Source organism: Xenopus laevis, chromosome 6L, assembly GCF_017654675.1.
Source record: "Xenopus laevis strain J_2021 chromosome 6L, Xenopus_laevis_v10.1, whole genome shotgun sequence".
Taxonomy (NCBI): domain Eukaryota; kingdom Metazoa; phylum Chordata; class Amphibia; order Anura; family Pipidae; genus Xenopus; species Xenopus laevis.
The window spans coordinates 91,785,828-91,811,465 of NC_054381.1; the positions used below are offsets into that span (position 1 = coordinate 91,785,828).

General features: G+C 36.9%; 1 protein-coding gene across 1 annotated transcript in view; it reads left to right on the forward strand.

Annotated features, from left to right (window-relative positions):
- exoc2.L (exocyst complex component 2 L homeolog) overlaps positions 1-25,638 on the forward strand; it is a 138,821-nt gene that overhangs the window by 45,877 nt on the left and 67,306 nt on the right. The window contains exons 6-11 of the mRNA XM_018267739.2: positions 1,856-1,980; positions 4,531-4,611; positions 7,395-7,540; positions 9,454-9,535; positions 14,805-14,907; positions 15,894-16,012. Coding sequence (XP_018123228.1) covers positions 1,856-1,980; positions 4,531-4,611; positions 7,395-7,540; positions 9,454-9,535; positions 14,805-14,907; positions 15,894-16,012 — 656 coding nt within the window. The remainder of the gene's footprint in view (positions 1-1,855; positions 1,981-4,530; positions 4,612-7,394; positions 7,541-9,453; positions 9,536-14,804; positions 14,908-15,893; positions 16,013-25,638) is intronic.

Consider the following 25,638-nt stretch of genomic DNA (forward strand, 5'->3'; position numbering starts at 1 on the left):
CTAATGGCAGGGGAGGTTCATTCTGTGACTGAGGTCCATAGGAAGATCCAAGAGTTTGACCTTATAGCCCATTATATGTCTGATCTGAGTTTGTGTTGCATACAAACAGTGGGTGTGTCAAAAAGCTCTTTTCTGGCATACTGTTGGTGTTTTGACCTTTAAGTAAAGGCAGGTTTGCCCTCACATAGAGAAATATGTACAGTGGTTCCCTGTCAGGTCCACTATGCCTGTGGATACCTTCCCCAATATGGGGATTGACTGACATCTTACAGTACAAACTTCGGAGTGCTTCCACTTCTCCTGAGCAGCCCTGATCAGTGGAAGTCAAATCTGTCTGTGCTGTTATTTTAGGGTTGTATAATACTGTGGCAAATACAGGTATGTGACCTGTTATCTACATTGCCTGGGACCTTGGGTCTTCCGAGTAAAAGATATTTCCATAATTTGGATCTTTTTAAAGGTCTATTAGAAAATAATTTAAACATTAAATAAACCTCTAATAAGGATTAATTATATCTTTGTTTGAATCAAGTACAAGGTATTGTATTGTTTTATTATTACAGTGAAAAAGGAAATAGTTTGTCAAAATTTGGATTATGTAGATGAAATAGAGTTTATGGGAGATGGCCTGCTAATTCGGAAATTTCTGACTAACATGTTTCCAGATAATGGATCCCATACCTGTACATGATTTTGCAAAGTAAATTCTCAACCATAATCTATTCTTACTCAATATTGTTGCTTTTTCATTTTTTTTCTACTATCATTTTTCTTTATCTACTTCTCTTTAACAATACAGGTTAAAGAGAACAATGGTGTTGTCTCATCCTTTGTTATTATCATCACTCAAAAATCACTTATAAATTTGGTTGGAATGATTATGGGAAGTTTACAGCAAACTGAGGATGAGATAGAAAATTGCAAGCAAAAATTTAACCTCTGCTCCAATCTTCATGAATAAACAATAAAGTCTTTTACATCTTTTTAGCTGCTTTTAAATGCCTTCACCTGTGAAAGCAGGGATTGATGGTTCCATATGTTGCAGACATACTTTGTCATAGTCATGCTTGATTTGCCTAGTACATACTCTCTACATTTAATCTATTCATTATTCCAACATAGTGTCGTTATTTTAATTTATGGGCTTCATTTTAAATGAAACAAGCTTACGTAAGGTTTCATTTGTCAGCATATAGCCTTATAAGCAGGTTCTTAGCAGTCTGGCTAGGGCTGCACTGTGAAGAGCTGCTACTGAACTGAGTTGACTCTTGGCTTTCAGTTCTGATTTGTACTTGAATGTAACAATGATAATTGCAGAGTGCCTCAAATAGATTTCAAAGGATGGGGTCACATTTAGGGTTGCCACCTTTCTGGGAACTCTGGGTGGCAGGCAGACCAATGACATCATGGGGGCGGTGACGTTGTGGGCGGGTTGGTGACGTTGTGCTGGTGGGTCATTGAGCAGAGTTATGACTTGTCAAATGCTCAATCTCAGGGAATCTTGCCCGGTTTTCCAAATTAGGAAAACTGGACAGGCAGTTTTGACCAGTAGAGCCCTCCCAAAACCCATGCTGTCTGGGTCACAACCGGACAGGTAGCAACCCTAATCACATTACTTTTAGGCGTATGGGCATGCGGGATACTGTCAGACAAGTGCTTGGTATCTCCATTTCAGCCCCCTATTCACCCAAATGGGAAATGCATGAGAGGCCTTAAACTGGTGCATTTCAGTCCAAAAACTCTGAAAAATACTGGAGCAGAATATATCTTGTGTGCCATCATCAACATGTGTCTGGCATGAATTATATTTTTCTGCTGCAAGATTTCTTATCAGTTTTTATTTTTTTGAATCCAGCTTTGAGCAGCTGAAAACAGCAGCAAACAATCTAAGAAAACAAGCAAGTAAAAAGAATGAAGGCAATGTAGCTTACGTGAAAGGAGGACTTAGTACATTTTTTGAAGCTCAAGATGCATTGGCAGGTAAGAAATAATATATAATTTTGAAAACATTTGGTAAATAATTCCGCTTCTAGGGTTTCTGTACATAAAGCTATTGAATGGACAAACATGAGTAACTGTTGGTCTGCATTTTTGTCTATTTTTAATTATTATGTTGATTCCGTTTATTAATTTCCATTAATTTTAGGACAATGACAAACAAGGTTGTTTTGCAGTCAACAAAACACCAAAATACCCTGCCATTAAAATTGCTTATGGTATGTCACTCATTTTCACAGTAACGTAACAGCAATGATTTTAAACTTTAGTAATGGCATCTAGAATGCTAGATGTGGTGTTTTTATTTTGTCTGTGGAAAAATGCCAAATACCGCAAGTGTCGCCACTACCATTGACCACAAGTTTGCATTTTCATGCTGAAATCTGCCCCATGTACACAGGGACTGCTTGATGCCATTGAAGTCAAGGCAAGAAACATGCAGTATTAGCAGTATTTAGAGTTTTTCCTCTTGTTTTTAATGATAAAATGTCTTACAGTCTAAGAAAAGAGAGCCAACAGAACAATACTTATTTTCCACACTGCTGACTTGTACAACAAAACACAATAATAAATTATATTTGGAATTCTTTTCTACAAGTACTTTCTTAAACTTCAAATATATGAGCATATACAGTTAGGGAGATATTTATTGTAGGTGAAATAGAACTTGCAAGACTGAAATTCCCCCACTCTGTTCACTTGTATGTGGATTTTAGGGACATATTTACCAAAAGGGTGAGAACTTTAGCATCTTTGCTTTTAGAATAACCTTGAAGAGCAAATAAGCATTATAACTAACATCAATCTTAACTACTGTGCAAACTTTCCACCCCTTCCTAGCCACTGCTCTCATTCCCAATGGGAATAGGGTTGTGAATTAACGTCATTACAGAGTGGCAATGGTTGACTGTTGTGTTTAATTATAGAGAATTCTCCGAGCAGTATACATAGTTTTACTTTGGTTTGGCCATTCAAAATAGTATAGATATGGGATACGTTATCCAGAAAGCTCCACATTATGGGAAGGCCATCTTTTAATCAAATAATTAACATTTTTAATAATAAAACAGTACCTTGTGCTTTATCCCAACTAAGATATAATTAATCCTTATTGGAGGCAAAGCAATCCTGTTGTTTAATTTTTTTTTAGCAGAGAAAGTATGGAGATCCAAATTAGAGAACAACCCCTTTATTTATGTTTTACTTACTGTCTTGATGTTACTGGTTATACACTACCTGCTCAGGATTCTTAAAGTTTTAAACACTGGAAAATATAAATATATGAAATTATTATACCTTCATAAACACACAGTTGTTTAAAATGTTTTTTTGTATTAAAGGGGACCTGTCACCCTAAGAAATTATACCAAATGCTTTTCGATTGTGTTTTACACTTGTAAAATATTTACATTTTGCTTTCTTCAATTTTGGAATTCACAATTAGAACAAGCAGGCAAGTGTCATGTCGTGGACACTATTATTAATACAAGCTTTGGATCACCCCAAAAAATCATGTTAATGTACAAGAATGGGGTCCTTATGTCTATGCCCTTGCACAGGCTACACAAATATAGATGGTGCGTAGAGTGGGAAATGTGAGGAGTGCAGTGACTTCTAGGATGTGCTGAATGTAAAGTGAAAGTAATTGTTTGCTCCACATCTATGCCTCATCAAATGCCATTCTGCTTGGGTTATAACCAATCCAAATTATTTTTCCCCAATGTGCATTGTGTACAGACAGTTGGTAAACTAAAAGGCTCCATTACCAGTTGTCAAAATTTACCACCCCTTAATAAATTAGCCTCTTAATTTTTCTCAAGTCTCGTTATGCTGGTATTTTATTTTCTAATATACATTTTCAACAACACCTCGCATGCTTCTTGATAGGTCTGTTATCATTGAACATGCCAAGCATTCCAAGAACTGGGGTATTGTCTGAAAAGCTGGCTTCAGAAGCAATTGCTGTTTTTTAAAAAAAAATTAAACCACTTTAAAATTTTAATAAAATATTTTGCAAAGTTGCTTGGTATTTGGTTTTGTATCAATGTGCAAAATCGATATATTTTTTTTTTTTATTGTTTTGATGGCGTTTCCCTCATCTAAAAGTTTTCTGGCTTTGACCTGCACAACCAATGTTTTTTATATGTGGGGGTACTGTCACAGACATATTCAAATGGCACTTGTATTTACATTCAAATGATTAATAGGCATAGGTGTCAATTTGTAAAGAAAATAAAAATAATAAAAAAAGCAATAGGAAAAGCTTGATTCTTAAGGTCAATCCAGGTCTTTAAATAATTCATATAAATGTGCTTGCTTTCTCAAACCCTTTTGTAATAAAGGACAGAAGGCATTATTAGTATAGTGCTTTAGTTGTTGTTGAATCTCAGATTTATCATTTACCAAGCAAAGATAAATTAATCAAATCCGAAGTATCATGCAAAATATAGTTTGTGTGCAGGTTTTTTAGCAAATTGTTTAGCAGCCCTGAACAATTTTTGTGCAACACTAACTGCTGACTTTTCTTTCCAGCAATCCATCAAAAATTGGAGGCGGATGGAACAGAAAAAGTGGAAGGGTCAATGACGCAAATATTGGAAAAAGTTCTTAAAAGTAAGTTTTCTATTCCAAAGTAAAACATCTATTAACAGCTGAAGTGCTTCCTTTCATTACGGTCATGCTAATGCTGATGCAATTAATTTTGAACAAAAAGTAATTTTGTACCTGATAAGATGAGTGAATTTTGGAGAGGGTATTTAAATTTGATCTTACATAATGCAATTCATATATGGAAAACATAAGCACTTGAAAGACCTGTATTGTTCATGTATATAAATGTTGTTTTGTACTTATTAAAAACAAAAAAGCAAAAAAAGCAAGCTTACTTGAAAGAATATGTGTTTCCACTTGTGGCAGCAGAGTTAAATTAGACTGAAAATGTGTGCTGTGGGTCTCAATCAAGGGCTTAATTGTTAGTTTTCTCATTTCTCATTTCGATGATTTTTCTTGCTTCGTGTGATTTTCTTTCAGACTAATTTACAGACAACATATTTTTTCTTTATGAATTGTATGTCGTTTCTTTAGTAGAGCTTTTCTAAGAGTAATGCTATTCAAGAATTGGAATATGACTTATGTATAGGGTTGCTGTACCAGCCTTTGGTAACCTCACAAATAGCTCGGTAGTGCAGCGCATAATGAACTTGCCTGGTGATGTCAACAGAAAGTTAAAGAGCTGTAGGGTGATTTCAGTTTTTACAGTCAAGATCTTTATTGTTGTTATTTATCCTTGGTCTGCTAAAAAAACACACAGTTTTCTTATGATTGATATAGGCGATAAGATCTTTCACCTTGTTGGGTCATCAATTGCCCTCTAATTAGGATCTTTAATTGTGCTGCTCACTACTACATACAAGCACCTATTTTTCCTATCAATGTATTTATTGTTGTAGACTAAGGATGTTACTGTCTTCTGTTCTGCCTCTGTCACCTTATGGCAAAGACAAATGAAACTTAACCCATTGTATTATTCCTAATTGTTAAGACCATTGTAGATCTATGCAGCTTGTGGAAGATCATTTGATTTGTATGTTACTCTATAAAATAAAATTATCATCAAGAGACAGCCAAATTATTGACCAGGTTTATCCTACCTACACTGACTCTAAATGTGTACAGAGGTGATTCCTAATTTCAACCATTGACTCACAACTAAATGGGTACAGGAATGCATTCATAATTGTCAGGGTGGAATCATATGCTTGCTGATTACCTGACCTAAACATTATTGATTCTTTATGTAATTTTCAGGAATGTACCATGTAAAGTAGATTTTCACCTGCATGGGAGCATTACAGTGTTAAATAATTTAGTAGCCTATTAGAATTATTTAAAACTTGTATAACTGAGTTCAAAGCATAATGAAGCTATCCTGTTCAGTAAGGGCTGCTCAGCTATGTGTTTTCATGCATATGTACTTATGTATTCTTGAAAATCTATATGCCCAAAAACCTGACACGCAGAGATGTCCACTAACTTTGTATTATAGTGGTGTTTTTTAAGCCACTCCAAACATTTTTGAGACCTTAATTCATGTTACCAGAGTAAAGTGGAATTATTTCCTGATTAAAGGGAAAGTAAGTTGTCCAGTAACTCATGAACTTTTAAAACCTGCATTCACTAAGTTAACTAAAGTGATGTTCCTCACGCTAATATAGTAACCTAATAGCCTAAGAAACTGCTTGCCAAATCTACTCAAATCCATTGATTCCATGATTTATTGGAGATTCATGCAAAAAGGGTTCAGAAAAAAGTCTTCAGTTAATGTACAAAAATTTTAAGCTCTGTACAAAAACCATCAGTTTTACAAGTGTAAATGATACCCAATAATTCAAGCTGTAAATATGTATAGATATTACTAATTTAAAGTGGTGTTTTTCCAATTTCTGCATACCATTATTTCCCATTTTATATACATAGTAAAAATTCTAAATTTGAATGCCACCTACCAAATATGCAAATAATAATTTCCCCTTCCATCTTGTTTTGCAAAAGAGAAAAGCAGCTTCACACAAGTCAGAGTTTTTACATCAGAGCTGTAAAATTCCAGCTGAGTTCTAACATTATTTGTATTAAACAATTATTTTAACTCGGCGGTGTTCAAATTCTGTGGGCCACCCACAGTGCTGACGAGAGAATATGGCACGCAACCACCCAGAGAGAGAGTCTGATGTAATTTTTTCATCTTTTGCTTAAAGTGTGGTCACTAGACCAGATAATGTAGAGCGTTTCTACACGCAGTGATCAAAACTGCCCAAAATGGTTCCAGTTTTCTCTTTTATTTTCTTTAGTTTTTGGTAAAGGAATAATTAGGTAATTCACGGGTAAAAATATGTGAGCTATTTACAAGCTAAATAAATGGTCTCCTGTACTGAGTGATCACAATAGCACTTTGTAATGTTAGAGAGTCTGTATTCTAAAACAAAATTCTGAATTCTAAAAGACAAATAATCACAAAGAAAATGTTTGTTTACTAAGAAAATAAGTCTATTAATTAGTTTTAAGAAAAGTAATCGGTACATTTAAAGACTATTATTAAGTATATTACAGGACTGTTTTGTAGGAAACACAGCTTTTGACAATGTTTCATTCACTCATTCACTTTTTAATCAAATGTTTAAGTCTTGCATAAAGGCATCACAGAAGACAAGCCACGTTGAGTGGTGAACATTGCCTTTTCCATAATACTCTGTTCAGTTAGTTTTGCAGAAAGTTTCCTCTAATATATTTCTACATATAAGGTCATGAGGTATTGTTCATATCCAGGAGTGATATAAAATGATTTAGGCGGTTAAAGCCTTTGGCAAATGACATCAATGAGAACATCTGCTTGTTTCCAGGTGCAAGCACGACGGCAGACACCCTGTTCCAGGAAGTACTTGGTCGCAAGGATAAAGCAGACTCTACAAGAAATGCCTTGAATGTGCTTCAGAGATTTAAATTTCTTTTTAACCTTCCACTCAATATTGAAAAGAATATTCAAAAGGTAATCCTGCTTTACAGTATCATTAAACCAATTTGCAACTGGTTCCCTTCATGCTATTTTTGTTTTTTTAATTATTTGCTTTTCACTTCTGTCTTTACCTAGAAATGTAAGGACAACGGCAGTCATGCAAATTGTTTTTGAGTGATTTATAGCTTATCAGAAAGGCAACAGAATTCTCTAGATGCCCTCCCCCCCATCTCCTGTTCATATCAATGGCAACCACATTTTTGAACAATAATCACCAAAGCTACAAGTATGGCTGTGGGTCCATGCGACTGAAATTAATTGGAGATTCCAAGCATTTTGTTTGTTTTTATCCGTTTTTACCCTTAATAAAAGAAGATGCAATTCTAAGCAATGTTTCAATATACTTACCAATACACTAATTAAACATTTTCAACAGTTATTTGTAGATGTAATTGCAATTGGAGGTAGTATAATGCCTTTGTGTCTGTTTGGAACTGACTCACAGTCCAATTCTGGATGCTGGAACATCTATTAGTGAAGCGATCATGTTGCATTACAGACTGTGATTTGACCTGATTTTACACATTTGAAAGTTGCCCCGATAATAAGGCATTTTTAAAACTGTCCATACAAATAACTATAATAATATTTTAAAAAACAAAATTTAATTTGATTATTGGTACATGTTTCGAGGCCCACCAATGAATGTTTCGAGGCCCACCAATCCACACCGATATCCATGTATTATGGATATTGATCATTTAGGCAATTGGGCAAGTTTGAACATTTTATCTGCCAATGCGCTATGATGATTAGTGCATGGTCATCAGCAGATGTGGACTTGGATGTCCTGCTGTTCTGATCATTCCTGGTATTATCGTAAAAAGTGGTCATACCATGAGTGGCCCCATATACTGTACACTCTTTGTCCGTTCATTAGAGAAATGCACATCAGTACCTCATGCTTTGACCCCGGTGTATTAGATGCCCAAAGTTACTCACTTTGTAAAAAGATTTTATATATAACCTATTTCACTAGTCAGTAAATGTATGGTTAATTTATTTCTTATTGCTAACCCTATATTCCATTTCCATGTTCATATACAGTATTCTATAGTTAGTAAAAGGATGAATTATTGTATTGCCTTTCATTAGTACAAAGGGGCAAATTTACTTACTTTCGAAGTTGTGCCAGCGTTGGCTTTGCCGCTTTTCACCAGGCGAAGTTTTCAGGGGCGCCACTAATTCACTAAAATCCGAAGTTGCACTCAGGGAGGTGAAAGGTAGCAAAGTTGCGCTAGCGTTACTTCGTCAAGCAAAGCAAAGTTACGCTAAGCTACATGCTTAATTTGCATACGGCGCCAAGTTAAAGTACAATGGATGTATATGTAGCAGCCAATACATTGCTCTACACAAGCCTGGGAAAGCTTCATAAAATAAAATAGAGTTGTTATTTTGCCCTATACATGTGCCCATTATGAAATGTAGGGGGGAAGGAGGGTACCCCAAAAAAAATTTACGATCTTTTTCAGCCTATCATCCTTAAAAAGGTAAAAGACGCCAGCGTTTTTTGGGACTTGGAAAAAATGTCAACTTTTTTGAAGCAAGCCCTATCTACTCTATTGCACTTTGCCTGGTCTGAGGTGGTGAAGGCAAGTCTGGCGCAAGAGGTAACGTTCAGTAAAATGTGCAAGTTAGTTAATTAGCGTAGTTACGTCCCTTCGCCATATCACAACTTCACCTGGCGAAAAGGTCTGAAGTAGCCGTTAGTAAATCGGTGAAATAACGAAATGACGTCACGCTGGCGAATTTGCGGTAGCGTTAGCCGCTTCGCACTTTAGTGAATTTGCCCCAAAGTGTCTAGCATTAATACAAATATGTATATCTATAGATTTATACATAAGTAGTAAAGCTGCTTTCTTTTGTCCACCTGTTTTTTTTTTAAGGGTGACTATGATGTTGTCATTAATGACTATGAGAAAGCAAAGTCCTTGTTTGGGAAGACTGAAGTCCAAGTGTTTAAAAAAGGTGAGGTTTTTTTTTTTAACATACTACATATGTCAGGGATTGGTCAGATATTGATTCAAAGAGCTGGAAAATAATTTCTTGTGAAGGCTGTAAATGCACGCTGAGCAGTTTTGAATTTACATTAATTTTCTTTTTGTAGTGATTTCTGAGCGGTTTTCTGTTTTAGACGACTAAAAAGAGGCTTTCAACTCATCATTTATCTTTAAAAGTCAGAGTTTGAGCAACCCAATCTCAAAATTCACTGCCTGCATGGTCAGTTAGCATGCTAACATTCTGGCTCTGAAAGAGAGCTGCTGAGCTGAAAGCTTGGTTTATGCATACAAAAGCGCTGATATTTAAGAAACAGCCAAACATATGGACCATGATTGTACCGTGCTCAAAGAAGCACTTTTAAGCTTTGAAACTAACATCCATTAATTTTTTGGGGATCTCCTTTATGTGTATTATTAATGGCAGCCTAGTGGCCTAAAATTTGCCCCCCCCCCATACCTGGGGTGGTGAAAGTGTCAAATTTTAGGCACCCCTTAGTGATTGCAGTGACTTATCTGATACCCTGGGCTGGTGCTTCTGTTAGCAGATAACTGAACTGGCCCAGGGTACTTCAGTGAGCACCACAGAGTGATCCTCTTCTTCTGCTTTTTATTTCTTCCAAATCCCGGGAGTAGAGATAAAAAGCCAGCATTTTTGTCAAACTTCGGCTTTTTTTTACTCCACTGGATGTTATCAACACTAAAGTTTTTAATATCCTTAAAGTGACTTTTAAAGCTGGCCAATATATAGTGCATTGGCAAAGGAGCAAGTGAAGAAGAGCTGACATTCTGAAGGAATGGTAAAAAGGTGGCCATACTGTTTGTAGCCCCTTGTATTCTATATGCCCGTTTGACCTTATGATCAATAAACTGCTGTATACCTAACAAGTTCAAGTGCCATCACAATTGCATTTTGATTAGTAGAATACCGGTAAAGACAAGGACGTGGACATAGAGCCACATATAATCTGTTTGCTTGGTGAGCTGTTTCATACGTATTGTATATTTTCGGTAATTCCTGTAAGGGCAGTGTCACACAAGGAGATTTTAGGTGTGTCTCTATAAATAAAAATGCTTGAAATCACCCTCTTCAGTAAACCTCAAGTAAAATTACTTGAAAGAGCAAGTTTATATGCTTTCTAGTAATTCTTGACTGTGTCCTTTGCAAGTAGAAGATTAACCAAATAGTCAGATAACTGAGAGAAAGCAAAAAGTTCTTTTTGAGACACAACATGTTGCCCGAAACATGTTGTGTCTAATAAAGAACACTTAGCAGCAAGCTCTGCTCTGATTGCTTTCTCTCAGTTATCTGACTATTTGGTTAAAGTTTTGCACCTGGAGCGGGGGTGTCCACTGAGATTGAGAGCACCAAGCTACCATTCTCCAGTCGCACATTCTTTGCTCTCAAGTAGAAGATTAGTGTTTGTCTAGAAATAGACACCAAAGCTTCATTAAATCTTTAAAGGGGATCTATCGCGAAAATAAAATTCTCTGAATGGATAGTTGAGGTGGAAATATTAAAATCTGCAATTAAATTTCTTTAACAGAAATGCTTACTTTTTTTGGAAAATGATATATTATGAAATGCAATGTGGGTGCTTTCTCTGAGAGACAGTTCAAGCTACTGCTGAATGGGCCTGGTTACTTACTAGCTATGATGTCACTTAGCAACTAGCAAAGTCCCACCCTCCTCCATGCTGAATAGCATCCTCACATCAACTGTTACTCTGGAAGTTGCTTGTGAGAGAAGTAAGCCTGTCAGGTCTGCACATTCTCTCAGTCAAGTACAACAGAGTGAGTAGGGCAGGCAAAGTATGGCACACACAAGCAGAATACAGCACTCTCTGGCAGAGTGTGGCAAACAAAGGCATAATATAGCACACAAAGCAAAATATAGCTCACACAGGCAGAGTAGGACACACATAGGCAGAGCATGGCTTTTGAGGAAAGGAGAGTTGTGAAGCAGAGAAGAAAGAAATGGCCGGCCTACTGTCAGCTGGGCATTCGGATTCAAACAGCGGGGCATTTATGATGGCTAGCCACAGAGGTCAGCACACACTACAGCATCAACTTGCACAGTTTCTGAAGTGCTTTCAGCGACATATATGTTGCACAGTAGCCTGACCTAACCTGATTGCCAATAATATAGTATCTACAGGGGTGGACCATGCACAGAGAGAGATAACGCAGCAGAGACAGCACACTTTCTGGGTCAGTTAGCACATGACCTTTAGCACAATCCTCAGTGATCTCTGCAATGAAGATGTCTCGATCAACATGCCTGCTCCGATCAGCATGTGGTTTCACGGGCATCTGTGGAGCAATCAAGGATATTTTCAGGCCGTCTGTTAGGTAAGGAAACTCCGCGCTAAGTCGGGCACGGGGGATTCCCCCATCAGCCCTCCCTGTAAGTCTGACAACCCATTGCGCTCCCCCGTGCCCGCTCTTGTGATTGCGCCACTGCATGTTAGTTGCCACAAGTTCAAGCACTCTCCATTCGCTTCTCTTTTCTTCCAGATCAACTTTATGCGTGTGGGGCAGTGTTACTTTGCACCCATGCAGCGGGAGAAAAAAAGTCCGGCGCAACATCTGTACTCGGGTAGCAGCTGCCACACTGGGGCCAATCAGCAGGAGAAAGTGAAGTCTTTTGCTTTGAGAACTGAGGTATAAGGCTTTTCTCGAATCCACGCACTGAACCTGCATTATATTAACAAGGATATTTTCAGGCCATCTGCGGGGGGCAGACCATGAAAGGCGAGACATTGCAGCAGTTAGCGCACTACATTTGAAAATTTGTTACCGATACCATTTCAGAGTGATCTCTGCACTGATCAGTTGCATTTATGCGATTGCAGATTTTGACGTAATATGGCCTGAGGACTGGATTTTAAAAATGTACTGGATTTTAAAAATGTACTAGGCATTTCAACATAGGGCCAGTTCTTTCTTCTCTGCTTTACAGCTCTGCTTTCCTCAAAAGCCATACTTTGCTTACAATACCCAACATGTGTGTGCCCATCTCTGTCAACTGTAGTACATTTTTAAAATCCAGTCCTCAGGCCATATTACGTCAAAATCTGCAATCGCATAAATGCAACTGATCAGTGCAGAGATCATTCTGAAATGGTATCGGTAACAAATTTTCAAAGGTAGTGCGCTAACTGCTGCAATGTCTCGCCTTTCATGGTCTGCCCCCCGCAGATGGCCTGAAAATATCCTTGTTAATATAATGCAGGTTCAGTGCGCAGATTAGAGAAAAGCCTTATACCTCAGTTCTCAAAGCAAAAGACTTCACTTTCTCCTGCTGATTGGCCCCAGTGTGGCAGCTGCTACCCGAGTACAGATGTTGCGCCAGACTTTTTTTCTCCCGCTGCATGGGTGAAAAGTAACACTGCCCCACACGCATAAAGTTGCTCTGGAAGAAAAGAGAAGCGAATGGAGAGTGCTTGAACGTGTGGCAACTAACATGCAGTTCCGCAATCACAAGAGCGGCACGGGGAGCGCAGTGGGTTGTCAGACTTACAGGGGGGGCTGATGGGGGAATCCCCCGTGCCCGACTTACCTAACAGACGGCCTGAAAATATCCTTGATTGCTCCACAGATGCCCGTGAAACCACATGCTGATCGGAGCAGGCATGTTGATCGAGACATCTTCATTGCAGAGATCACTGAGGATTGTGCTAAAGGTCATGTGCTAACTGACCCAGAATGTATGCTGTCTCTGCTGTGTTATCTCTCTCCGTGCATGGTCCACCCCTGTAGATACTATATTATTGGCAATCAGGTTAGGTCAGGCTACTGTGCAACATATATGTCGCTAAAATCACTTCAATCACTGTGCAAGTTGATGCCGAAGTGTGTGCTGACCTCTGCGGCTAGCCATCATAAATGCCCCGCTGTTTGAATCCGAATGCCCAGCTGACAATTCTGGAAAGGCTTTTACTATTGCACTGTGCTGCGCAGTCCTAATGTCCAGAGAAAAAAAACGTTGCAGGTGAGAGATCTATGCAGAGCCTAGCAACCAATAAAAACTAAGCTTCTCCTGTCAATCAAAACAGGACCCGACCTTGAGCACAGTGGACTAACGAGTCAGAGAGAGAGTGCAATGAGTCAGTCATAAGAAAAACAAACTATAACTACTAAACAAAAAATATCTTTTAATCAATCATATTTACAAAGTTAACTGTTTTCATGAGCGCTACCATATATTAAAATTTAATTTTCACGATAGTTCCCCTTTAAGGGTAATGGCACATGGGATAAATTGTCTGTCACTGTCATCTAGTAGAAAATAGTGGCCTGACACAAATGGAGCAGTGACAAATGGATCTCCATGACAAAACACTTACAGGCAGATTTATGAAGATTAGCTCATCTGTGTTCGAGCTAATGATTGCAAAAACGGCAAGCAATTTCCTGAACTCACTCTCGTTTTCTGCAAACAACTATTTTAGAATTATGCTGAATGGAGGTAAAGAAAACTATTGTTTTTTTCCCCTAAAAGTGGGTTTTCAACAGAAATAAAAAGCTTGCCAGGTTTTCGGTAGCAAACTTTTTATTCTTGTGAAAAACAGGAACGCACAGTTTCTTCAGTTGCAGATGGGCCAGACTTTAAAAATCTGCCTCTTAGTGATCAGATGCTGTGTTTATCACATTCGTTTTATTATATTTCTCTTATGTTGTTCTAGGAATGCGTTTTCTGTTGATTGTACAGGTATAGGACCTGTTATCCAGAATGCTCGGGACCTGGGGGTTTCCGGATAACGAATCTCACTGTAATTTGGGTCTCCATACCTTAAGCTACTAAAAAATTATTTAAACATTAAATAAACCCAATAAACTTGTTTTGCCTACAGTAAGGATTAATTATATCTTAGCTTGGATTAAGTGCCAAGGTACTGTTTTATTATTACAGAGAAAAGGGAATCATTTTTAAAGCATTCAGTTAGTTGGATAAAATGGAGTCTATGGGAGACGGCCTTTCCGTAATTTCCAGCTTTCTGGATAATGGGTTTCCAGATAACCAATCCCATTCCTATATTGTGTTTGTACAAAGTTTCTCTCTGACATATTCAAGGCATTCACATGGTAGGGAGTAGGTGGTCTTCTATGGTTATTTATCTGAATGAAAAAGTATTTCAATTTTCCAATGTTCTTTAGATAAAACATATAGTCACCTTTTTAAAAATAATAGAAGTATTTCACAGAAGTGTAGTTTTAAGTATATGTTCATTTTTTAGTGTATTCTGAAGTGGAAACCCGTATTGAGGCTTTAAGAAATTTACTTTTGGACAAGTTATTGGAAACACCATCCACTTTGCATGATCAAAAACGCTACATCAGGTGAGATAGGCTGTTCCAGTGTTTGCTGAATTTTGACATTGAACGAGGTCAGTCCATTAAAGGGGTTGTTCACCTTTAAATTACATTTTAGTATGATGTAGAGAGTGATATTCTGAGACAATTTGCAATTGGTTTTCATTTCATATTATTTGTGGTGTTTGTTATTTCGATTTCTATTCAGAAGCTCTTCAATTTGCTATTTCAGCAATCGAGTTGGTAGGGTCCAAATTACCCTAGCAACCATTCACTGATTGGAAAAGAGACAGAAATATCAATAGGAGAGGGCTTGCATAGAAAGAAGAGAAATAAAAAGTGGCAATAACAATACATTTGCAGCTTTACAGAGCATTGTTTAAAAAAAAAAAAAAAAGCTAGTAAATCCTCATCAGCACTGACAAGTTGTCAGAAGCAGAAGGCAAATAATTCAACAACTTAAAATCAAAATTACTAATGAAGACCAGTTCAAAAGTTGCTTAGTATACTATAGGCCATTCTATAACATACTAAAAGTTAACATAAAGGTAAATCACTCCTTCAAGTATGGTTCTCAAGTACTGTTCTTGAATCTACTTGTAAGTTCCTGTTTTTCCAGTGCAATTCAATAACTCTACTTTATTCTACATAATTTGTAAAACACGTCTATCTTTGTCAAATGAGGTTACCCTGTTGTGTTAGTGTTAATATTTAATGCAAAGATTCTTTAAAATTCTAAATGTTTATGTGCACATATTCTCTCATTTCAATACTTTTATCTTTTATGTTCTTACAGTAAATAATATTCTTTGACACCTGTAATTAATTGCTCTCTGTATTTTAAGATATTTTAAACTGGGCATTTCTGCAACTAAATGCATGCACAGAAGACTGGAGACTATACAATAAAAACAATTAAAGACCAAAGCTAGATGAAAAGAAAACTTGCAGCTTGCTTCTGTTTAGTTTTGTTGTTGCAGGCTCTGACTGATCTCTGGTTTTTACTGTTGCAGATATCTTTCCGATCTCCACGCTCCTGGTGACCCTGCTTGGCAATGTATTGGAGCTCAACATAAATGGATTGTTCAACTCATGCACAGCTGTAAAGAGGGTTATGTGAAAGAACTGAAAGGCAAGGGCAGGTTTTACTCACACACATGCTTAACTTGTTATTTCTAACCCATTCATTAGTAAATGGCTCAGATTGTGCCATCAGTGGGGAAATACCATGAAAATATATGAAAGTTTTTATAGTGGATGTCAAATCGTACAAATGTTTTAGAAATAATACATTCTATACAAAAATTAAGATATTGCTAACTTTTTAAGCTCCTGACAGTATATTTTTAAATTAATACCCGTGAAAATGTAGCCTTGTGGCAGCTACTTGTATGAAATACCCTACATCACATTTAGTTAGCTGGTTTAATCTGCAAAACAGCTGTTTAAGCAAAGGTGTGAAAACATCTTAACTTTTAATGCTATGGTGACAGGAAAATTCCCCCTTTGTATGTATAACTTTTTTTGTAAAGCATTGTTAAGTAGCCGCAGTGCCGTACAATGCATAAAAGTACAATATAAATAAAAGTACAATATATAAAAGTTCACACAGGGAGGACAAGTCAAACATCAAATACAATAATATACAGTACACTGAGCTCATATAAGGATGCTGAGCTTAAGAACTATGTGATAAGAAACACGGTAGGAAGTAGGTCCCTACTCTGTAGAGCTCACGGTCTGTCATGGGGTTGGTGCTGCTGAGCTATTGAGACATTTTTACTGTCACTATGTCTTTAAATGTTGAATTTTTTTTTGTGGGGGGAGCTACAGCAGTCTCAACTTGTAGGTATGCCTTCATTTTGTCCACTACGTAAGAAGCTCTGAAATTAAGATGGCTGCATCTTTTGTATGGGAGCAAAAATCCTGAAATCAGGATTGAAGTACGCTGCATTTTTTTGTATTTATTTTTATTGTATAGCAGTTTAGTTTTAAATAACATTTGGGTAAATTCAGTATAATCAAAGCATGCATGCTTCAAGGAGCCCACTCTGCATCCATTTTTGTGCTTAGAGATGCATCAAGCAATCATAAAAGAGCTCTCAAGACCATGTCAGCCAAGGCTTTTTCTATGCCAGTGAAGAAAATGCAAATCCCATTCCTTTCACCCTGACATAACTGAGAGCTGATTGGCCTGTTAACGTACAGACTGGGCAGATTTGGGTGCAGAAATGCAAAAGTATACTTTTTCACGCTAAAATCTGCCAAGTCCGTGAGTTATATAACAGACCAAGGCCATGCCTGTCAGTGCACAGTGATGTCAAGGCAGAAGGAACTAGACCAGGTTTTCTCCCCCACTGTTGCAGAAAATACTTCATCTGACATGACCCTTACTTTCTGACATGCATAGCACTTTGATCTATGCTCTTTTTATATGAGCACTCTAGATTCTAAGTTGTATATTACTAAACGGGTTAAAATATCATAAGTTGGAGAGTTTATTTTTGCATACACATCTCCCTTGTGCTCTCTTTAACAGATATTTTAAAATTTGCAGGCATCACAATTTGAAACTTGGTAGTCAAGATACAACTGTCTGTTCCTTTTCTACAAAATTCACATGCTCTAGTGAACTGCTAATATGCTATTTTTATGACTGAGATGTTTAGTGTTAAGAATCAAGAGGCCATGTAACAGAGCAGGGCAGCTTAACCTTCTGTATATCTACTAAATCCTTGCTGTCAGTGTGTCCTGGCATTCATTTCTGTGAAGCACGAATGCATTGGATTGTTACTTCAGGTTTTCACATTGGCATGTCATTTGTATTAAATTCCCTTATCTCTATTTTCTTGGGTTTTATTGGACAGCTTAGTGATGTATAGCACAAGTTAAAGCAGTGCAGTAATCTTTGCCTGTGCTGATTCTGACTTTTGGGAATGAAGTACAGAGTTATCCTTTTTGTAGCTTGTGTCCATAGGCTGTAGCAACTCACCAAATTACAGAAACTCTATGGTGGTCTGGGAAGGAGAACAAAGAGAAAAGGAACATTTAGAAGCCAGTCTGTTCAAACAAACACACTCACAATCAAGATGATGGTTGCGAGCTAGAGCTAGAGTGGGGAAAGAAACCACTTAAAATTGCAATTACTGAAAGGAGATTTGTTGGTTGTTTGAATTAAGGAATCCATTTTAAAAGTTTGTTTTTCTGTTTCTTTTTTTTTTCGTAAACATTAGGCCTAAATTGAATGAAAAGTATAATGGGATTTAGGCTCTCTGCCAATAAAATTGCTAGAAATGCTATGTCTCATATGTAAAAACCAAAGGTACCAATCAAAATGCATATATTCCAAACAATTGTTTTCAGTATTATTAATTTGCCTTGCATTCCATTTGCAGTACTTTTACAGTTATATACAGTTGTGCTCATAAGTTTACATACCCTGGCAGAATTTATAATTTCTTAACCATTGAATGATAACACAAAAAGTTTTCTTTCACTCATGGTTAGTGGTTGGCTGAAGCCATTTATTGTCAAACAACTGTGTTTACTCTTTTTATTTAGTGCTTTACAGAAGTCCTTTATTCCATGACCCAGCACAGAATTCTTTCTCTAAATAGCATGTACATTAAGGAACAACTACTCTAATATAACATGTATTAAAATGTCTTCATCGGGCAGATCTCGTCATAACTTTAATATTATCATACATAGTATAATATATCTTTACAGCACTGTATAGTATAATCCCCTCCCTGTGTTTAAGCACGCAAACAATTATAACATCAACTTTTCCAAAATTAGACATTTTGTGGAAATGGTCATATTTACCAGTGACATAGGTGCTGGTCTACTGCTGGAGTGTTTGGGGTGTAAAATTGAACCATGTAGGGCCTATGCATGGTACACTCACGTCTGTATCATTGGTAGGTGCAAGCTGCACTCTATAGGTACAGACCAAAGCTAACACAAGTGCAAGGGAGCTATGTTTGTAAAACTCAATGTCACCCTCAGTTATGAATGGCTCATGAGCTGTTGGACTTTCCCATCCCACATTTCGCCATCCACCTGCTCCTTCAGTATGCAGCCCCCAATGAGCACAGGCAGTGCTGCATGATTACAGGAGTACAAAGAATGGGGCAAGAGGCAAAGCATAACAACTATGATTTTTTTGCATTGAGTTATGTTTTTTGTTTGTGTCTTGATCTGCAATAATACAGTGATGCGACAAAATTTTTTTCAAAAATCTCTTTGTCTGATTAAACACATAAGCACATGACTTAGTAAGCTGAATTTACTGATGGAACAAAATGATCCAACACCCATGTCACCCATGGATGAAAGGACTTGATGTGATTTCTGAAATCAATGTTGTGTATATTTAGTTTTGTTTTTTTTATGCATTTGGACATTAGTTCCTTGCTTTTTTTTTACCCCTGAGCCACATTCAGATATAAAAAATTTGAGGAAGTATGAAAAAGGTTTCTGGGTGGTGCAAAATTAGTGTTGTGATTGGCCATTTGGTAGCCCCTATATGGACTGGCAGCCTACAGGAGACTTTCTTTGGCAGTACATCTGGTTTTTATGCAACTAAAATTTGCCTCCAAGCCTAGAATTGAAAAATAAGCACCTGCTTTGATGCCACTGAGAGCAACATCCAAGGGAGTTGTGAGCAGCATGTTGCTCATGAGCCACTGTTTGGTAATTTCTGCATTAGGATAATAAGTTGCTTCTATGAATGTGTTTTACGTAGCTTTTGTCCTGGTCATAGAGTAATTATATAAATACCATTAGAGGTTCTGGTATTCTAAACTGATCACAGCTCTAGCCCCAGCTGTAACTGAAAGAATGTTTTCATTCACATATTTGTATTTTTGTTTGAATTCAGTTATTGTACTCATAATTGATTCGTAAGAGCCTTCTAGTGATTTTAGCACAAGGATATTCTCTCACTGCTAGGGGCACACTGAGCGGATTATTTGCTTTCCTCAGCCTGCGTTTTGTAAACAGTTGGAGGAAAGCTGATCTGCTGTCATCTTCTCCTTTGTGTAGCCACAGGATGTCGTCCTGTGTGGAGCTTCAGTGAGTGGATTTCAGGGGAAAAATGCAAACTTTCATATTTCTGTGGTGAAATCCGCTCTGTGTAGCTCTACACAGGCTTGGGCTTCTGTACCAGCCCAAGGCAACCACAGCCCTTAAGCAGGAAAGATGCCCCAGTAGCTCCCCATCTTCTTTTCTGCTGATTCACTGCACATGCTCAGTGCTGTTCTCACTTACTCGGCTTAGGGAACGACATACAATATACAGTACACATAGAATGTAAATATCACAATATAAGGCTGATTAGTAATTAATACAGATAATTACTACATGGCAGCACAGAAATCAGTGCAAATAGCATCAGAATGTAATAATCAGCCTTGTAACATCATCTTATATTACATGTCAACCTCATTTTCTGCTTGATAATTTGCAATGACCCCTAAGCTTAGCTTCTCAACAGCTGCACAGAGCCCACTGAGCATGTGAGTGTCTCAGACACTTTCCAAGATGGTGACCCCTGTGACAAGTTTGAAGTCCTGGATTATTGCTGCTATTGAGAAGCTGAAACTTTAGACTGGTGCAATAAATTCAGTTAATAAATATGAAATGTTTAGCTATATTCATTTTTAGGCTTTAGTTCTCCTTTAAACAAGTTAAAGAGGAAGTTTGTTTTCAGTGACGATGCACTAGTACTATAGTACTTACCAAAATATTTTTTTTTGTTTTTTTTTAATATGTAGCCTTTTCATTAAATTTAAAAGTACTTGCTTTTCACTAGCTTCATTGGCATTACCCTGTTTGAGGAGGGTGAAAAAATTAAACATTAGGAAACAGAAATGCTTATTTTTCTGCTATTTATTAAAGGTGAGTTTCTATGGGTGTATTTTATACGCAGTAATTGGCAAAGGTGAACTCGTGCTATAAAGCCATTTTCAACAAAATCAAATGCTTCATTATATAAGAAAAAGGGCAGGAATTGTGTTTGTGCATGGCTGAGAATGTTGCTATTAAATGTATTTTTTTTCTTTTTACTTCTATGTTCACTGTTTAAACCTTATCTAAAATTAGACCTGCTTTTTCCTGCCAGGAAAAAGTCTTCATGTTAACCTCCCCAGCAGCATCCGCTAGCAGAATTCACAACAATATAGAATCAGAGAAGGTTTCACAATCTTCAGTATCACCTGCCAGTTAGGCTGTGTATTTCCAAGAAACTGATCAAGCTTTTTACTTATTGCAAATGGAGCCCCAGCTTTTGCCCACTGATTTACTAATATAGGTGTTAAATTGCACCATGGCAGTTACACATAGCATCCATTGGTTTCCCACACTCTGGCAGTTGTGTTAGTGAAGCATCGCCTTTGTTAATGATTCTGCAGATTTATAACACACAATATGATTTATTGTTCAGCAATGGTCTCTCGGTTTCTGTGCCAGCTTAGGCAAATATGAAGCCTATATGTGCTCAATTATACATTCAAATTATTTTTGTAAAATCCTTCAAGAGAGGCATTCAATCTTCAGTTTAATTGAATGTAATAGATTTAAAAAGTTCTCTTAAGCATGTAAGGTATTGTTAGTACAACCATGATTGCCTGTACTGGAAAGCACACTGAGGAATGGTGCTAACGGCGTGCACAGACCATACAATTCAGCTCAGGTTGCCATGAATAGTAATATATTTGTTACATTAGACACAGGCAGTTAAGCTGATGTCAAAGGGGCCTTTTTAACATGTTATCCATGCAGCTGGCTCCCTTTCACTTGCACTCACTTACTGTACATCTGGAAAAAGGCTTCTCCCAGCTGGGAGTCATTTCATGTCTAAACCACATCCCCTAGGCTTTAGCGGAAAATATCCTTCTGACAGTGCAAGCTGCGATTGGCCCTAATACGTTGATAGAAATTAAAATGTAATTGTGTAAATTGCATAACACTGCTTCTTTCATGCATATTACCTTCATATGTGAAAAACAAAATAGGTGCTTGAAAGTCTGTATTTCACAGTTTAAAATGCCAATTGGGATAATTGTGTTACATTTTTGGTGCAGAATTAGCAAATTCTGAGAGTGAAAGCTGAATCAGTAAAGGATCTTTTAAACTAATAGAATTTTCATATAAGCATATAGATTAAAAAAAACTTTAAAACCATTCAGAATAAAGAAAAAAGAACCCAGCGCAAATTCTCTTACAGTGTCTACCTACAACTAAATATTGTTTGAATGTAAAATGCCAATGAAGTGACTCACAGCACTATCCAAAAAAATCTCCTTGAAGCATATAGTTGTTTTTGCAAAATGTCTCTTAACCCTTTAGTGCGACCTTACATAAAATTGTTGATGTTTGGTTATCTTTCTTGTGCTTTTCTGGCCACGCACATGTTGCAAAATAAAAAGCACCCGCCATGGATAAGGTTACAATTTGCATGTTGGTTGAAAATTCAGTATTTGGTAGTATAAATCCAAAAATGATTAATCTATGCATAATCGACCTGTATATATTGTCTGGTGGTGGTCTAACTGCATGTGTTAACTGGGACTCTCAAGTGGCCATATTGGGTAGAGCAATTAGAATATATAAGAAATCATTTATTTATGGCAGGGAGTGGTAAGTGCAAACTTCAGGTGAACCTGTTTTTTGCTGCAATCTGGCCGGAGAGGGAAGTCGGGGGCAGGAACAGTGTCCCGCCAGATCAGTCCCAACCCTGTTTACATGAAGAGCTATACTCTATATACTGATATTCTCAAGAAAATTTAAGCAGGCCACTCTTTGCCTTTTGTATAGGTTTGTATGTAATCTGCATGGTTGATGTATACTCCCTTCTATTGTACATCACTTTGACTGATATTAGACCCTCAGGATCTATTATAAGTAACCCCATTATTCCTCACCTAATTTAATCTAATTATTTCAGAGAATATGAAAATATATAACAAGTGTTTTTTTTCTGATTAAATAAATATTTAAAAGCAAGGGAAATCTAAAACCCTTATGAAATTACTCAATTTAGCAATTGTTTTTAATTTTTGAACCTACAGGGTTACTTGCACAATAAATCTAGTCATTAGGATACAGAAGCAATGTTGTGTTTTCTTTTGTGCAGAAATTATATCTTAAAATTGGCAGATGATTGCCAGTCATATGAGGGTGGGGACACAGAGCGTTGGCCCCACTGCTCTAAGCCTGCCTTTCTTTTATGTTGTTGAAACTACAGTTTGCTAAAGGCCTATTTGCATATCCTAACAATGACCGCACATCTCTGCATGTTGACATACTTTCAATTTTAGCAGTAAAAAATATTTTTCCTAATTTTAGAAGAGTGAAATGTGTGCAAAAGATTCACTTTCTGTATGGAGTTCTATATCCTTGCTGTATCCGCACGGCTACCAGTATTGTATGTTTGATCAACAAGCAACAGTGGGTGGTCAGAGAGAAAGCCCAGCATGGGAGACTTCCATGGCGAGAAGGCACATCTTTACCTGGTTTCATCTTTCATGGCAAGAAGGCACATCTTCATCTGGCAAGACTGCTGCAGTTTTAAAATGCAGGCACTTGTTAGTATTCATATATATATATATATATATATATATATATATATATATATATATATATATATATATATATATATATATATAAAGAAGATCAGCACTCACTGTAGTTCTGGTGAATTCGTGTTGATTTATTTGTCAAAAAAGATGTGATTTTTGACAAATAAATCAACACGAATTCACCAGAACTACAGTGAGTGCTGATCTTCTTTCCATATATATGAACTACATTTGGATCGACCACCACTGGCTTTACCTTTTTGGTTTGTGTGCGGGCACTGTGGGACTTCATATATATATATATATATATATATATATATATATATATATATATGTATATATATATATATATATATACCATAGTGTAGTGCCATTAGAAATCATCCACTGAATCATTGTGTTTTTTAATTGTAGAAGTAACTGTTGGTATGCTATGTAGCTAAAAATTGAGTTTAAACATGACCTTTATCTTAAACACCAGTAAATAGTAAGCAGTTTTTTTACTGTACTGTATTCCCTATTCGTTTTGTGGCCCTCCACTGCTTTGGGTATTCTGTAATCTAATACATACTAAAGCAGGCTGTAACTATAAGGTGATACTGGATTTTATATTTACTGGAAAAAAACATGCCTAAACCTACATTTTATGTCTGTAGCAAATACGAATACGTTTTTAAAACTTTTTTTTTATACATACTACATAGGACTGTCTTGAATTTCAATGTTGATTGACTTAAATATATTCTTTAAATTAGGTTAAAAACTGGAGGAAATCTCATAATAGTTATTATGTAGGGGTAGAATAATTTTGTTTGTGCAAAAGGAAGTTTTGAATTTAACAGTATATGATGTGGCTTAAACATTATGTTGGAAAATCCTTATTAAATTGGAATGAGCACCAGCCACTGCAGTACTTTGCTGCAAACAACTGTTTATACACCATAACATGTTTTAGGCCATAGAGGTTTGTTTCTCAAATTTTATGTTGTATTACCCTCTTGTGGCCATTAAAGGCATTGCATTCACTTAAGATAATCCACTCCAGATGGTTGAAGTCCTGAGGGGAACAAATGTTGTCTCAGTTCCCCGCTGCTACATTGGGGTCCCTCAAATCACCAATTAAAAAATTAGTTCTAGTTAACCTCCCTTCCGGGAACTGGTACAGGCTCATAATATGGTTTCTCTGTGTAAGAGAGCTGTCTATCGCCATGATCTGACATCTGTACTGTTTGTTGTGTTATTACTATACAGTAAATTTTACAGGAGTGGGAGTGGGAGCAACACAAATTGTTCTTGTTACACACTTCACACCTTCCATTGATGATTTAGATACAGTAGTTTGTGCTTCACTATTGTAAATGGAATACAGCATTTATATGCTTAATATATTAATTGATGGTAGGATGAGACTGGATACTGTGTCTTTGCAGCATTCAGGCTATCAGACAGACTTTCATTTGAGTGAGCATCATTTTTGGCTCTGTCCATAAGCAGTTACTAGAAATGAACATTCCCTTATAGCCTGTCATCTTGCCTTCTTCACTCCTCCGTAGCTCCTCCACAGCTGAGGAAGCCACCATTCCTGGAAAGGTGCCTGCCCTATATCTTTTTCATTTCTTCCCTATTAATAATATTAGTATCAAGCATTTGTTTTACCAGCCAGGTTTGTAAATACCTTTCAGTTGGCATCCATATCCACAGCACCAAGCAGAACTGCTTATATTTGAAAGGTGAAACAGTAGAAGAGGAAGGTAAATAAAAATTGAACACCAACTTAAAAGTGGCTAAAATTAGGTGTTCTATAACAAGGGGAACTAGCCTTTGACACCTCATATTAACAAATCAGACATAGATGGAATGAATAAGTGGAGATAGGATAACTCCCAAGAGAAACTCAAAGTACACAAATTAAGTTGATAAAATATGGGCAAGTAAACATGGCATCACCATTAGACTTCTAATATTAGGTTCAGTTTAGGACCATTTTTCAGAATTGATTCTACCATGCAAGCACAAGTCTAAGGAAGCACTGGGAACTGCATGTAAGGCTGCCATTCAGTGCACAGCTACAAAATTTCCCAGGCAGGTGGATTATTCTCATAAAAACATGTGGGGTTTAACATATTGGCACTCCCAGTGAATTTGGCTCTGTGTGTTCTTTAATTATTACAGT